This window comes from Melopsittacus undulatus, chromosome 3 (genome assembly GCF_012275295.1).
Source record: "Melopsittacus undulatus isolate bMelUnd1 chromosome 3, bMelUnd1.mat.Z, whole genome shotgun sequence".
NCBI classification, from domain to species: domain Eukaryota; kingdom Metazoa; phylum Chordata; class Aves; order Psittaciformes; family Psittaculidae; genus Melopsittacus; species Melopsittacus undulatus.
Window position 1 is genome coordinate 101075880 of NC_047529.1, and position 16754 is coordinate 101092633.

Sequence of the window (16754 nt, forward strand, 5' to 3'; positions counted from 1 at the left end):
GCGGAAAAAAAGCACCTGGCTCAAGAAGAAAAAAAAATAATAAAATCAGCACAAAACCCTCCCCCTGTAAGAGGCACAGTCAGTCTACACAATACCAGTTGAAAGAGCTAGACATCTAAAAATAACCCAGTAATTTATCTTCCACTGAAGTAATAGTCTTCCTCAATAACTGTAACAACATAGACATTTCCTTCATTCCTTATCAAACACAGATAAACAAGTGACAACTGTTATCAAGGAAACAAAACAAAGAAACAAAAACAACCCTCCAAAAAAAACCCAAGAGGAAACCTCTTTTTTTTGTAAGCATGTATAGACTGTTCCTCTCCAGTGAGGACCTGGTCGTATTAATTCTTGATTTAACCCCAGTACTGCGTAATTCTACTAGGTTCTGAATAAAACTATGACAAGTTCAGCTGTTGTAATATGGAGAGATATAAGCTCCCTCTAAGCAGGAGAACAGAACTATAAGTTTTCCAAAAGAACAATGTTGGGAAAAAGCTCCATCATTTAATGTATAATTATTCTTCAGGTTGCTGGACTGTATTAGTAGATAAGAATAGGTTTTGGATCAATATATAGCAAGTCATTTTGAAACACACTGTATGGGAACTCACCCACAATATCAACCACATCAGGACGGATAAGTGGCTCTCCTCCTGTCAGTCGGATTTTTTCTACACCTTCTTTCACAAACAGTTTGGCTAGAGTGACTATCTCCTGAGTAGTGAGCAGGTCTGATTTAGGGGTCAGCTGAACACCTTCCTCTGGCATACAATACTGACCTGAAACAAAACAGAAATACATGGGGAAAAAAATAACCAGCAGCAGTTAATCTAATATTGATGGGCAAAATGCAACAAGTGCAATTGTCTTTAATGTGACTTGGCTTTTCTTAAATACAGATAAGATCACACACCAAATCTTAGGAAAAAAATCTCCTAGCAATTTCCTGTTTTCCTTCAGAAGAAAACCCAGAACTCATTTGACAAGTCTCAAAATTACAACGGATCCACTTTGAAGGAGAAGCTGATCTTATTGCTATCTAACCTCCATTCAGCAACACCAAACTGATCTAGCAAGCACTGGGACATTGCCAGAGACTCTGCAGACATAATTTGGGAACACCTAGGTACAAGCTTTTATGCTTATCACACATTTCAAGTATACCATACAAAAATTCTACAAGCACCATCATCCAAACCACACCAATGCTCGTGAAAAGACCTATCACTCCCACCTGTCTCTGGCTAATCCCTAGGCTTGCTCCTGCTTCCCCATCCCACCAGCAGCTCAGCTCCAAATCAGTCTATCCTTTACCATTACTTTGTGAAGACAAGAAACAGCACACAGCCAACACAGCAGTAAGTACCCTACCTCAGTTCTTGGCCTTTGCACACCATTGTGTGCAAAGTCATTGTGTGCAAAATCATTGTGCAAGCAAGCAGACACTTACACCTGAGGTTGCATTTCTCAGTCAAAGAAATTCTCAAGTAGTTGTGCTGACGGCCAAAGCTGTCTGTCAAAAAAGCAGAGAAGGGAGCAGCATGTTCCAGTAGAAAGCGTCCTCTTCCTGAGCTTTGCAATTCCTGTAATGAAAACAAGCAAGTGCTATGTGAATAGTTATCCTGCCAACTTGCTGTATAAACATTAACTTTGAACTCAACTGACAATTATTATTCCATTTTGCCTCACAGGGACAGCTGCACAAGAGAAAAATGTAACTTGTTTTATGTTCAAAACTAGTCATATATTAAGTTTCACACCCTACTTCCATGGAACTGTACTACACTCCTCCCTGTGCATTTTAAGATACACTTCTCTGCCACATGTGCTTCAGGTTTTTTGTGCAGAATAAGAAGCATCTTTTTTTCAATTGTGTCTCTTCACTTTCCAGAATCAATGAGACAGGACCACACAATCTCACTAAAGCTCTCAGATAAATGAAATCATATAGAAGAGTACCTCCCTGTGTTTCAGCATGAGAGAACTAAAAGTTGATGGAATGCTTGTGTCTCAACCAACTTTAATGTTCAAGACATCTTGTTAACAGCAAAACCGAATTATTGCTGTGTACAATTATCTGTTTCAAGAACACTTCCAACATGGTCTTGCCGAAATCTATACAACAGAATACTGCCAAACAGCTTGTCTCAGTTAAAAGATAACTAGTAATACAAGGCACAGTGGGACTGGAAGAGAAATGTATGATCCTGAACACTCCACCTGTTCAATCCTGCATGAGAAGATTTGGAATTTTAATGATGTCTTTATTAACTGTCATGAAGTGAATATTAAAAGCAATTCCTATTTACAATTTCTGTGTCTTTTAAAGTACAGAGTCACATATTCTAAAGCAACACAGTTTTCAGGAAGTACTGAGTATTTGCCTTCCACAATGAGGACTGCTCATTTTAAGTATCAAATATCCCAAACCAGTAGCTGCTAATTGAAACAAATACATTTCAAGTTTATGCCAAGCATATTTAAAACATCGCTACTGCCAACACCAGAACACTACAGCAAGGTCTAAGCTCAGGGAGTCCCACTGCCTTTAGCCCACAACTTTCAAATTACCATGTTATATCTCTCTTTTTCTACACCAGTAAAGCACAGCTGAAAATACTCTGCTGCTTTTGGAAAACATTTCAATACCTCCAGTGAAACATATAGCAATTGAACCAGTTCTTATCACAGTAATGCAGAAAAGCAAAAGTTTACCAACATACTTTAATTAGCTGGTGGATACTTGGTTCAGGCAGTAGATATAAATGCCCACAAACAACATCATCTAAAACCTGTCAAGTTTGGTGTTTTTTCATCATCACAGTTAAATTAATATTTTATTGGAGGCCAATTTAATAATTCTGACAGAGGCCAGCTGCATAGCATCACAGAATGAAAAAGTGAAAACAGGATCAAAATAATTAAAATAACTACCTTCATTTTCTCCTGTTTGTTAACCACATGCAGACACTTAGTAGCCAGCTATGAAAACTGGAAGCTAAGGGATTCCTGAGCATACCGTGAACTTCATCTCCAGTGAAGGAGCAGATACAAACCTGTTCCTGGATACATGGTGTTCACAGGTTTAAAAGGGGGTGGGGGGGGGGGGGGGAAGAGAGAATCAGCTGCAGAATTGTGCAAAGTTGAAGCCACGCTGGCTTGTCTTGATAGGCTGTAGCAGGCAAAGGATTAAATAAAGCTTTGGCATAAATTTAAGACGCAGAATAAGGAACCAGACAAAATTACACATTAGCCAGTATTCAAACTGCTTAACTGAGCAAAAGTCATTATTTTCATCTAGTGAAAAACAGAGCTGTGAAACCTCTAAACATACTAAAATTGGCATGTATGGGATGATGCCAAGAGACTGGGCAAAACCACACGCAGCTGCAGCCATCATCTCGCTGGCACTGGTCATCATTAGTAACCACAGGAGTTAATCCTGCACAGTACTTCAAAACAGCCCTTGAGAGAAGTCCAAAAATGGTCAGCTAAAATGTTGAACAACCCAGATACACTTTTTTGAAGCATTTTATTTTGGAAGCATTTGTAAGATAGATATGGGGGTGGGTGGAAGTCAAAGAGAACACCCTCAGTGACCAGATCAGCCAGGCAAGCAAAGGTTACCCAGGGGGAGTTCCAACTTCAGCCATCAGCAGCTGCAGAAATTTTGATTCCAGCTGTGCTAACAGCATGGCTGTTGCTAAATTTATAAGCAGGAGCAGTCTTTCTTGGCAGCACAATCTTTCCACTAGCCTCTAAACAACCCACTACGTTTCTTGATCCAAGCAACTCTGTGATTAGATAAGAAGATCCCCAAGAACATCCCTTGCAGGGGTGTTAGAGAAGATAAAGGAGACACAAAATGGCTGTTTCAAAGCCCAGAAAGCATCTGTTTACCCCGATAAAACAGAAGTTCCATGTAATTGCTTTTCTGCCACAAGAAAGCAACCTCTTTCTGTTTTGTAGTGGTGGCCACAGCAGCAGACAGATAAGGCCCGCCCCAGACCTGGCTTTTCCTCCCTGCAGCACCAAAGGTGTCAGCAGCAACCCCTCCACAGTCAGGCAGGCTGCTCACACCTACAGAGGTTTCTACATCTCTGTCTTCTCCAACGTGCACCGGCAGCACAAGCCATCTAGGTTTTAATCCAGCCTATGCATCTGCACATTATCAGCTCTGCGCAACCTTAGTTTCCCCAAGAAACTAAGTTCAAAATGCTGTCTCTGTTGCATTTATTGTGCATTCATTATTTTAATTTTAAACTGCACAGCTTTCTCACCTGGCTTTATTTCTGATGTTCTCCTTCCTTTTATTTTGAAAGGTGTTCACATTCAAGAGGGAAAGCACTCCCATGCTCACTAAAATTAATTGAGCATTTCTTGTAGAAGCACTCCTTTGTTTTTTTCTCAATATCTCATTTTTGCACCTTTTTTAGGGCTAGGCTTTCCTACCCACTCCACCTGATGACAGAACAGTAGGAATATCCTGTCTCCCCATTTCAGAGTGTGCCTTACAGGGATGGAGTGAAGTAACACATAGTGCCCTTCATTAATTTCACTAAAGTGAGCTATGCAGAAGAAGTATTAAAAGGCACTCAACAGGCAGTTGATGTCAAGATACTTTAAAGTTCCTGTTAGAAATAACATTTGCTCTCTTGCTGCAAAATAGCCAGTGCTGGTATGGGGAAAAGAAGAAAGGTTTTCAGAGCTACTAGATTTTCTTTCCATCTTTTCCATCTTCTTGTTGTGTACAAAGATGGGTTTGTCTGGGAGGAAAGAACAACTGGAGATGGAAATTTTTAAGCTTAGTTCAGTTTCTGTCCATTTTGAAGTCAGCAAAGAGGAATTAGGAGACACTCCTGAGTTCAGTAGCATTAGCTTGAGCTCCAGTGGGAGTGGATCCTGCGTTACCAAAACTGCCACTGCACCTAGCACTGACACAATGCCATATTGAAGGACAAATATCAGAGACAGAAACTCAGCTGTCTTTATGGTTAAATCAGGGGAAGGATGAAGCACACTCTCAAGTAGCCACATGAGTAGGATTTTCTGAAGGAGAAGAACAAGATGAGGACCTAGACTTGAAGCCTGTGTGAGAGCTTTCAGAGCAGGAAGAAAGCAAAAGCTACCTGATGCAGTTCCCAGGATAAAGTGAAAGGGTTATTCAATTCCCTGCAGTTGGGAGACATGGGTGGTTGTCAGTATTTTAACACACCAATGTCCAAGCACAAAACTTTTTCACTTAAAAGGCATGGTTATAATTTCCAGTCTCCACACCCCTCTCTCCATGGTTGACAGGAGACACTTCTGCCCATCAGAGGCAAAACCTGGCACACTTGGGTTTGTCTCATCTGTGAAGAAACAGTTTCATTCTCTAGGCTGTCAATCCCATGTTCTATACTAGTAGTGAATGAATGAGAGCTTAGATGACTACACCTAGCAGTTATATTTTGACAATCTGTCAGCCCTTCAGACTTGCCAATTCACCTGCAATTTCCAGGAGAACTCTCCTAACAAAGCAGCAAAATTTGAAGCTGTCACCAGAAGTATTAACAGCCACCAGGAACACCACAAACTGACAGATACTGGAAATGCTCGGTTAAACACAAGGGGGAAGAGAACCGAGCTGTTAGTTATTTATCAAACTGAAGATCAAGAACTATACTTGCTCTACTTTTCCACCTTCACCTTATCCCCAGTGGCACTTGTGCACTGTGAAACAGTAATGCTTGCAAACACAGGTCTCAGGGACCACCACAGCCTGTGTACTTAACAACACTGCAACTGCTGCTCCCATAGCTACTGCCTCTTTCAGCTCCTGCAATCCTGCTGGGTTTGTGCATCAGCACTGCCACACACTACCCAACACTGCTGTGCCAGCATCACGGACACCACTCAGCAAAAGCTCTTCTGTTTCATGCCTCTTCTGTAGGGAAGTGGTGACATAATGTCCTTGTTCAACCTTGAAATTAAGACAACCACAGAGGCTGAAATGGGTCTAAATAGGCCAAGTGCCAGTATGAGGCCTGAGCTGAGAGTCCAAAACAAATGTTTTTCTGAGGGCTCAGCAGCTGCTGCCCAACAGTTGACCCCACACAGCATGCTAGAGTTCTGGTTACTGGCACAGAGAACACTGCTCAGCCTGCAACAGCTACCCACAAAATGAAGCTCCAGGACACAGTTTCAGACATGACTGGTAAAAAGTAAGGGCCATATGAGGTCTTCCAAGACAAGCTGCACTCTGCCCTTTATCCCAGTGGTGAAGACTTCATGGAGGCCACAGAAAATTTCAAGTGGCTCTGTTTGAATTAAAGGATCTACATAACAGATGGAGGAAGCTGAAATGAAGCTTTGTATCAGGATGGAAGACCTTTACTGGAAATGATACAACAAAAACAGGAAAAAAAACTAAGTTCCTTACTGTTCTCAAGCCTCATTGTCTCAAGACTCCTCTCATCTTCCTCCTTTGTTTCAAAAAGTTGGCGGTTTTACGTGTAAAGTTCCAGCTTACAATAAAAACAATAATAACTTTAAAACTACAATGTACTTTTTCTATTATACTGGAAAATACAGTGTTGTAATAGAAATATGTAATCCTATATGATTTTTTAAATTCAAGAACATAATTTGGACAAGTATTATCATGTGTACAAGGTAACAGTTAAAGTAAAGTCTAGTGCTATCCTGTCAACTGTGAATTAGTCAAGAAATGCTTGAACACAATCAACCAACCAAAAAAATGCTGCTTTCATTGAGCCTGTTGCTACCTGCCATTATGTAGTCATTGGAAAAAGGGACTCCACCCTGCACACATCTCCAGACTGACACTTGTATCTTAAACACCAAGATACAAACAGGCCCATTCAATGCAAAACAATCCAGTAATAAGCTGATTCAAGTTCTAGGGTTTATTTGTAAACAACTTAGGATCAGCTTCCCAGGCATATCTGATTTCACCTTCAAAACTGACACAAATTTTTACAGCCTCATATTTGCCCAGTATGGTTATTCAGTCAGTATAATTTTAATTCCAGAAATACATCCATTTTCATCACTTGTTTCATACAGAGAACATTTTAAGAACTAAGTGGACATTCAATACACAAATAAAGCTATTAAGTCTTCCTGCTGGAATCAATTATTTACTAAGCATTCATACAAATAGCAAATGTTGGAAGATACAGAATGGATAGTATGCATACATTCTCCACTATCTCAAAAAACACCACACAGTAGCAAGCTAAGAGTCATAAATTGAACGTAAGCTCACCACACAACACCAATACAGCACCTATACCGACCCCCCGTTTATAACCTCACTAAAAGACATATAATGAACACCAATTTTCAGTCATCTCCTGAAGCTCCTGAATCACAGAGTTCTTCCTTCCACAGCTGGAAGGATTATTTTAAAATGGGATTAAAAACAGAATCTCTTCTCCCCTTTGCACCCCCTGAACTCAACTTGAATCTCATGAAACTAAAGAGAACCCAGGAACACTTTCAGAACCAATCCAGAAGATGGTCAAGTAATATTCACACTTGCTTTGAATGTCTGAACATCCCATCATCTTAAAAGTACGGTTCACTGCCCTATGGCTGTAACATTAATTGCTCCTCTCTACAGATGGATGCTGGGAGAGACTGAGAACAGTGATGAGCAGTGAATATATTACCACTGTATAGTTACTAATTTTGCACTGTCTTTGCTTTTGCATGAATTTGCTGAGTTCTCATGCCCTGCAGGATATCACAAGTACTCCAGCACACCTGCCTCAATTACTATGCCACACACACAAACCACCCATCCCATTCTTCAACCGCTGTGGCTTTCATCCCCTAAGGGAACAGGGCTTTCAGAGATGATTGATGTAATCAAGCTCTCTCAAAAGTATTCCTGAATGTATGTTAGAACTACTCGATTCATAAAAAGTAGTTAAAAAAAAGTACATGGTTTAGAAAAAGCAGAAGAAACTCCATAGCCTTTCAAGACTCCTGAGGCAAATAAGCATTCAGTAAAGGAACACACAACTTCATTTGGCTCTCTGTACATAAATGGTAGTGAATGCATTCAATTTTAGTGACACAAAGACTGTCACTAGTAGCTTTAGCTTATATTCTGCTCCTTACAGTCAGCCATGCTAAATCATGTCCCAGCTAGGATTACTCTGCCTGACATACTCAATTTCTGCTATACAGAACCTTTGCCTTTCTGTGCAGCCTTTTCTTCTGCATTTCGACACCAAGCGATCAGATCAACCCGAGGACCAAAAGTGGAACGAGGAGCTGGATCAGGACAACACCTGCACTGGTTTCACACCAGGGATGGAACAAACAAACAGCTCAGTCATAAAGTTCCCATGACCACTCAGGACCAAAGGACCAAAAGCTGCCAAACCACTTGATTTTGATCTAGGCAAGAACAAATGCTGTTGTGTAAGCTGTTCTTCAAACCAGCACAGAACACAGAACTGTTCAGCCCAGAGTTTGAATGTCTTAATTACTGCCAAAAAAAAGTGACATTCAGCAAAGTAAGGCAATATAGTTATACATTACCACACGTTTTGTTGACTCCCGCCCCGCCCTATATAATCAAGTCACGTTCACCATACAAATCACCTATCGTTCTGGGACAGGTTGCAGAATTAAGTGTGCCTATTGGAAACTGCGGGTCAGCTTTGGTGCACCCAGCCCGGCCGGCTGCAGCTGTGGCTCCCCCGCGCTGCAGACTGCTACGGCAGGGGCACCCCGCTCGGGAACCCCGGCCAGGCCAACCCTCGGTTATCACAAGCACAAACGACATTGTCTTAATCTTAACTACAAGGCACCAGCCCAGGACTCCAAACCTCAGCCAACGGCACTGCACACCTCCACGCTGCAGCAGCACCCTCTCGCAGGCCCCGGCCACCACCTTCCGCCCCAACCCCTCTGCTCACTCCCGGCTGACCTCACCTGAGCCGCGGCGGCAGGAGTCCACACTGGCGCCCCGGAGCTGCAGGCGCGGCGCGGGCCTGCCCCGAACGCACCCCACAGGAACGCGGTACCGCCGCGCCTCCCCCACCCAGCCACCGCCATGCGGCCCCGCCAACCCCCGGCACTTGAGGGACCCCGGCACCGCCACCCGCCTCACACCGTCACCCGGGGGAGGACGGAGGGACAGAAACCAATCAGAGCTGCCGCGGGTGCTGCGCGGCACGCCGGGAGTTGTAGTCCGCTCGTCTCCGCGTGAGCGGGCGGGTGGGAGCAGTATCACAGAGCCGTACTCTCCGCTGTAGGGACCCCGGGCAGTCGCCGACAGCGCCATGCCCCTCAGCAGCAAGGGCAAAGCCTGCGCTCACAGCCTTTACTGTCTGCTTCCGCTATCCTTACCTCAGCCGACCAAGAGCCAGCTATAGATCTCGAGGCCTGGAGCCGGGAGGCCTTCATGGGAGAGGCGGGTGTTGGAGGACTCACACATGGGGTTTGCGTCCTGGCAGGGACAAGCAGAGGACCAGGAACCGGTTATCCTCAGCTGGGAACATTTCTGGTAGAAACAACAGTTTCAACCTCAGTCCTGCCCGAGTCTCAAGTAAAACCTGTAAAGCATTGTGAGAAGATGGCCACAGGAACTAAGTGGGGCATAATGCGTCTTAACGGGGCATAAGAAAACAGTATTTAAGTTTTCCAGCCCATTATATTTTCCCCCACACTCCCAGTGTTTCACAGACAAGGAGCCTTCTGGCAAAATGTTTGGTGTCCCACAGTCCTCTGCCTCTGGGCAATGGGTCTGCAGAGCATGGTCACCCATTGCAGGGCTGAACTTGAAGCACTTGTTCTGAACCTAATTCACACATGAAAGGAGAGCTTGGGTGCCCAAAATTTCCCTGGATCCCCTTCCTGAATCATGTCAGTTAATCTTATGAAAGACATATATTTCCCTAAGTGACTTTTACTGCTCTTAGCCTTAGAACTGTGCAGCTGTTGTATTGCTGTAGCTGTGAAACCCCACAGCTTTATACACCATGTTGCTTTTATGATAAGTCTTCCAGTTAAATACTTTTCCATTACCAAATTGCTGTGTCAGGGGTATTTGTATTTTCAACTAATGGTTGCAAAAACATTAATGATTCTCTGCACAGTCCTTTAGTGTTTGAACTGTGTAGTACTTGTTGATGTATGAGTAACTGGGCCTTGTAATTGCTTGTGTCAGCCATTATTTCAAGACATATGTGCTGAAATGTTTAGATAGGTTATACTCAAATCTTTGCTCTGTAGTAAAACACCTTCTTCTGTCCAATTCAGTCTTAAGAATGTAGACTTTAGATTTATTCAGAAATTAGTCTGGGTAGAAACTAACAGGAAAACTTAATGCAACTTTTTTTTGCCTTTTTTATTTCTCCCCTTCCTCACACCCCCACTCCCCACAAAAAAAAAAAAAAAAAAAGACCTGAAGCCATTAAAAAATAAATGAATGAAAATTAATGAGCTGTGTTGTGGCCAAATACCCATTCTGAAACCTTTCTCATCAGTATGATGTCAAGGTAACATATATGTAGAACAAAGCGACAGAGAAGATAACAAACCAAACTGTTGTTTTTAATTACAGTCTTCAAAAGATACAGAAACAAGCTTTATATTTACATATACAGCAGGTTTATGAAGCCTCACTTTTTCCTATGGAACTGGAATAACTAATTAAAAGCTTTCCTGAATTTAATTGAACAGCAAGTGACAATGAAGGCTGAAATACACAGAGCATTTCAACTTCATATTAGATGTAGTAATTGTTCAGTTCAGTGAATCTTTCAATTGCAAAATGAGTTTAATTAGATGTAAAGTAATAGGTCATAGGTCATATCATGTCATGTCATAGGTCAGTGAAGAGTAAAGTTTATTGCACATCTGAGAGAGCAGCTGGAGGTTTTATTTCTTTCCTTTTCTCAGCAGCTATCTAAAGAGCTAATACTCAGTAAAGAATTAAAGGTTTGATGCTTGTGTATTTAAGGCAAGGTGCTGTGCACTGTCACATCTTTGCATTGTAGCTGAATTTGCATGTGATATGCTACCCAGGCAAAATCATTCCTATCTACATCTAGCTGCAGAGACCACTGTCACTCTAGTGAAGCTCAAGACAGTTACTCAAGGCACTTTTAGGATCCACAGAAAATTTTGCCACTGGTCTTTCAGTTGTCTTGTAGACATTATGCAGATATTCACTTGTGTTTGGCACAGAGTGATTCTATAGTCTGAATTCCAAAGACAGGAATTTCCTGTCCTTCCTGCTGCTGCCTTCCTTTATGACTTACAGGGAGCCTATATTAGCCATGTCTTATTTAGCTGTGTGTTTGCTTCAAATTTTGCTGAATTCACACTTAATGCCTTACAGGTCTCATTCAGCATTCATGCACATTCAGAGATTAATTAGCTTTTCTCAAGAGACTCTGCACCATGCCATTCATAAAACTGTTGCTTGCCAGGGTGCACTACATCTACATGGGCAACTGAAGGGCAGAGTCCAGTCACATACCAACAACCTCCGGGAGCCTATCCCAGAACAATATGAAAATACAAAGTCCTGGACAACTTCCAATGCTATTCATGCTTCAAATAAGCATCAGAAAAAGTTTTAAAGATACTTTAATAATGAAATACTAATAATAATTTTTAAAGTTCCAATAGAGAGCACAGCATTTGAGCTGAGTGGATCTACCACACTGAGTCACGGTTGCATCATAATCTAGATTAGGCATCTGCTAAGAGTTTCTCAACATCTTTCTGAAACTTTGGGCTGCATGCCTAAACAAAAAAACAGAGCAAAGTGGAAGACCCAATCCTGTCCTCATATGGGGCTGGAAAACAGCCAGAGCTTGTGTTGGGACTGCAGTTAGGAAAGACTGTGGGAATGCTTAGTCTAGTGCAAACTAAGGGAAAGCCTCCACATCCAGCTTCCTGCAATTTGAGCATGAAATCATTTATAGACTTTGCAAGACACGCTGATTGTTTTGTCTGTTTCTTGCAAGAGCAGATACATTGTCACTTTCTTCATTTGTTACTAGTGAGCAACTTAGGCACTCCTTTAAAGAAACTGCCAGGAGGATAGAGATTCACTTGTAAACTTCAGGGCATATATGAGGCATTAGTGACTATGTTAGGACATCTCACAGTTGCTCATGAGCATCATAGCATTTTTCAATTCAAAGTATACCCCTGCATAATTATGTACACGTGAGAAATCATAGGGAGCTGATACAGCAGAGGTTTCTGTTATAATTTTCTTTCCTCATTAGAAAAAGTCATGAGAGCCTTCCTGGTGTTTCTTCCTAGTAGCTGGCACAAAATAATATCCACAGTTCTCTAGGGCATACTGCTTCTATGCAATTAAAGAGCATGTGTCAAAAACCACACAGAGTTGCAAGTAGAGATTTTGTAAGTACCCATGCCAAGGCTACCCCAGAACAGCAGCCTCCTGAAAATGCAGAAGTCAGAACAAGACCTGCCACTCTAATCAAAATGGTCTGAGAATCATTGGCATGGAACCAGCCAGGCTGCTTACAAAATAGGTGTCAATGCTGTCTTCTTACACCTCCTTACTTTCTGTGTGAGAGAAACACTCTCCTTCCTCATCTTATTACTCTGCTGTATTTTCATTGCTGTCCTTCAGTTTTTTTTTTGCAGCAAGAAAAAAAAAATCTTTTAATGTTACTAAGCTCATAGTGATGAAATCTGTGGTATTCTCTGAGTGGTATCTAGCAGCATGGAGAGTAATGGGCTGTGGAATACCATGAAATCCAACTGATCCTACATGCTAAACCTAGTGGATCCAAAGAAGGAGAGTGAAGCTGATGAAAGGTCTAGAACACAAGAGTTACAAGGAGCAGCTGAGGGAATGCTTAGGAACATGGTTTAGTTGTGGACTTTGCAGTTTTTGGTTAATGGCTTTACTTGATGATCTTAAAGGTCTTTTCTATCCTAAAAAAATGATATGATTCTACTCTTACATACTTTTGCACAGCTACACTACAGAAAGGAAATTAAGAAATGCATAAAAAATAGAAGCTGGCATAAGTAGAAAAGAGGAGAAAAGGAAGGAAGAAAGAAGGAAGGGGAGAAAGGCAGAAAAGAAGGGGGAAGGAGGGAAAGGAAGAGAGAGGAAAATAAAGAAGAGCTGTGAACCTGACCTTATCATTTTTGTATGACCATACTTTTTTCTCTTGGCTTCCTTTGTTTGCATGAAATATTATTATCAGCCTTCAGCATTACACAATTGAGGAACAGTAACACTTTGCGCCCTCTTGTTTTTATCTAGAAATTCTGCTCAGGACAGCTACTGAGCTATTGTTTATCTGGAGCAGGATTGCACAGTTTCATCCTTTATGCAATGTTCCAAGTAAACAGGCTGTTTATGGGCTGACCACAACTTTTCTGAGTGCTTAGTATGTTTCATTCCTGAGAACTGGGAGAAGAAGGAATATACTACACACAACAACCCCATCTAATAAGGTTGACACAGACATAACCAAAGGAAGGTTTAAACAAAGTCAGACATTGTCTTAGTTTAACTCTGGGGGCTTATTCTGCCCCAGGCAGCTACCCCAGGTTGTAGATTTGGGGTTAATCTGTTAGCATGCCTACATTTTTTTTTCATATTTGACTGAATTCAAGGACACAATAAAAGGACAGCTTGAGTGTCAGAAAACACCAGGAGACTTCTTATTCCTTTTCCACAGATGACCTGGACTACCAATGCTCTCCCCTCTTCTCCCATGAGTAACTCCCATTCATTCCTCCTTTCCACATTAAAGAATTCCTGCTTAACTTTATGAAGTTACCTGTGTTGGTGGCATGTGATGGCTCTTTAAGTATCAGCACCATTAACGTTACAGGCATAAGGCACTGGGTGAGTGGGTGATTCTCAGACCTGAGAATTCAGCTGTATTTTGGACAAAATGAATCAGTCCTTGGACTTCATCTACTCTAAGAAGAGAAATTATACTGCCTCTTTTCCAATACAGCTGGACATATTATCTTATGAAATATTATAAATATTTTCCATTTAATTTACTTTGAAGTGGGAAATTTCATCAATAACAAAAAAAAAAGTCCTCCACATCACAACAAAACAATAAGCAAGATCACAGATTTTCAAGGCTGGTTTTGTGCTGACTGAGTTTGATGTGACTTGAAAATTGATTAAGTTTCATCAAGGCTCTAAAGTGTACCTGTTTTGCTCCTTTCAAGATTAGGTGGTAGTGTTTATGGCTGGGTTCTTAATCTGCCTAGGAGAGTATTTTTTTCTTCTTATTTCTTATTGTTGAAACAAGACAACTTCCAGTTTGTGAAACATTCCATCAAGGTAAGTGAAACTGTAACAAACAGCTGCCTGAGAAAGTTAATTTGTATCCAAAGAGTTACACCAAGTTAGAAAGTCACAAGGCATAAAAATGGAACAAAACAAAATAATAAACCCATCAGGGCATCTTTATGGGCTGTTGGTATTTTTGTTTTGTAGATGCATATATAAAAGACTGTGCTTTTTCAGATACTGTTAAGTCACTTCCAGATTTAGCATCCCGCAGATATTTCTCTCTTTGTCATTTCAGATCCTCTAGACACTTCAGTTGTGTTCAGTTCTTGCAAATCACAATAAAGGATTGTGATTAAGCATACAAAATCCCACTGAATATTTCCCTCTTTCACATCTTTGGCTATCATCTTGTAAAAGAAAGACAAAAAGGAGCTGTTTGCAGATTCACTCTGTTCCTTCATCTCCGCTTCCCAATGTTTTCTGCATTGTCAGTTGCCAAGCTGAGTTTCCAAAAAAGGTGAAAATATGACAATGCCTTGGAAGATCTTTATTTGAGTTTTTAGAGAGAGGATCATTACTGCCTCTTAGTCATTTAGGTGATGGAAAGGTGGCTTTGAGATGCTATTTTTAGAGAAGAGAATTCTGCCACTTACCTTGATGTCACTGATTACAAATAGGTAAAATAATGTAACAGAAAATCAAGCCCTTGAGAGGCAGCTATCTGAAGAGTGATATCCTTCTTTCCTCTCAGTTATCTAAGGATCATTGATTTAATTAGTCTTATCAAATCCTCACATTTCAATATAATAACCTAAGTTATTTTACCTTCACTTACTTGTATGAGCTTCATTATACACTTTTTCCTTTGGTCTTTGACAAAATTACAGACAATACCAAATGGCCATAGTTTTGGAAGGAGTGACAAGATAGCTGTAACATAGACTAAATAATCCTTATTAAGGGCATGCAATACGAATACTTAATTAATTTTACTGCCTCTGCTTGCTTCTGACTTCCCCCACCATTGCAAACTGGTAGATGGGATCCTCCAACCCCTAGCCCACTGTCAGCTGCACTTTCTGCCCACTTGTTAGTTGTGCCAGTGTTTAATTGATTTAGCTGCTTGGGGTGATGAAGAAGTAATGTTGAAGAGAAACTACCTGCCACAGCACTATCACAGGGCCAAAGTATATCCTGCCACAAGGATGTGTGTGAGTTCAGGGCAGGGAACAGAATGCAAATATTTGAACCCTTCATTTCCTACCCTAAGAAAATTATCTAATCACCTTGCAGTCTGCACCTGACATGGCACATCAGCCTGCAGGTGCTCAGACTGTGGGTTTGTATTTGCCATCAAGGAGGTATTTGGATGTATTATGATAAAACAGAAAGAGACTGACCTATTTGGTCAGTAGCAAAATGTAGAGCTCACACATGAGCAGAAGTATACAAGCAAGAGCGCAAGTCCTACTAAAATCCTGTCATGGGGAACATCATAGTAAAGTTCTTGTGCACTCATACCAGAGGAGATAGTACCCATTGTGTAGAACTTAGTTCTGACTTGAAAAGATATGCAATGGGAGAAAGGTGAGGAAGGAGGGTAAGAGACATAAAACAAATAAAACAAAAAAAAAATTACCCCCAAACCTGCAGAACCTAGCAATAATCTCTGATTTCCATCAACTGACGTGGCTCCACTTTCTGCAGATAACTAATGGTGAGTAACAATAAAGAAATGTTCTGGAAATGTCTGTGTAATTTGTTTGTGCTGTCAAAACATTTGACTGTCATAGGAAATTATGATCTAATAAAGCACTTCCTTTAGGGTGATTAATATGCAGGGAAAATCAAAAACAAATCGAGCCTATTTTATGTATCAGGGCAAAATATAGCTGTGGGATTGAATGAAACATTCCTATCTATTGCTTATTCTAATCTGTCATCTTTGGTCTGTAAACTTGAGTGCATTGAGAGGGTGTTTTTTTTTGGTTCATTTCTGTATAGACACTTTATATATTGAGGGTGTTTTCAGATTTTTCCTCCTATATCTTTCCTCCTCTTTTTTTTTTTACTATTTGCAAAAATATGCAAAATATGAAAAAAATAATATCAAAATTTTTCTCAGAAATTTCCCATAAAATGTAGACTTCAGAATTTTTTTTTTGTGGAAAATTCCTCCTTTGGAAAAAACTATTTCAGATAAACTAAACAGTTTAACAACTCACATTATCTGTTAACACAATTGGTGTTTGAGGTGGAACAGAAAGTTCTCCTTTAAGTAGAAAATATAACCCAAGTCATCATTGGCTTCTGCTTTGTACAATAGTTTTACAGTCATCTTGCACAGGTAAACGATTGCAGGAGTGAACAAGGCTACAGAGTACTGAGCCCTTTGATCTAATTTTGACTCCAGCTCAGACAAAGAAAACAGTTTGTCCTTGGATTGATAGGAAGGATATAGCCC

The 16754-nt window shown here is 40.9% G+C and overlaps 1 protein-coding gene across 4 annotated transcripts in view; it reads right to left on the reverse strand.

The window, feature by feature from the left end:
• MOCS1 (molybdenum cofactor synthesis 1) overlaps positions 1 to 9059 on the reverse strand; it is a 31192-nt gene extending 22133 nt beyond the window's left edge. For 2 of the 4 annotated variants that reach the window (XM_031045653.2, XM_031045654.2), the window contains exons 1-3: positions 8959 to 9040; positions 1457 to 1589; positions 618 to 785 (exon numbers count right to left, since the gene is read on the reverse strand). In XM_031045653.2, the coding sequence (XP_030901513.2) occupies positions 618 to 774 (157 nt within the window). In that variant the 5' untranslated portion in view covers positions 775 to 785; positions 1457 to 1589; positions 8959 to 9040. Of the gene's footprint in view, positions 1 to 617; positions 786 to 1456; positions 1590 to 8852; positions 8907 to 8958 lie in introns of those variants that run through there. The other 2 variants (XM_031045651.2, XM_031045652.2) reach the window with 2 other exon arrangements.
• Positions 9060 to 16754: the final 7695 nt, after the last annotated feature.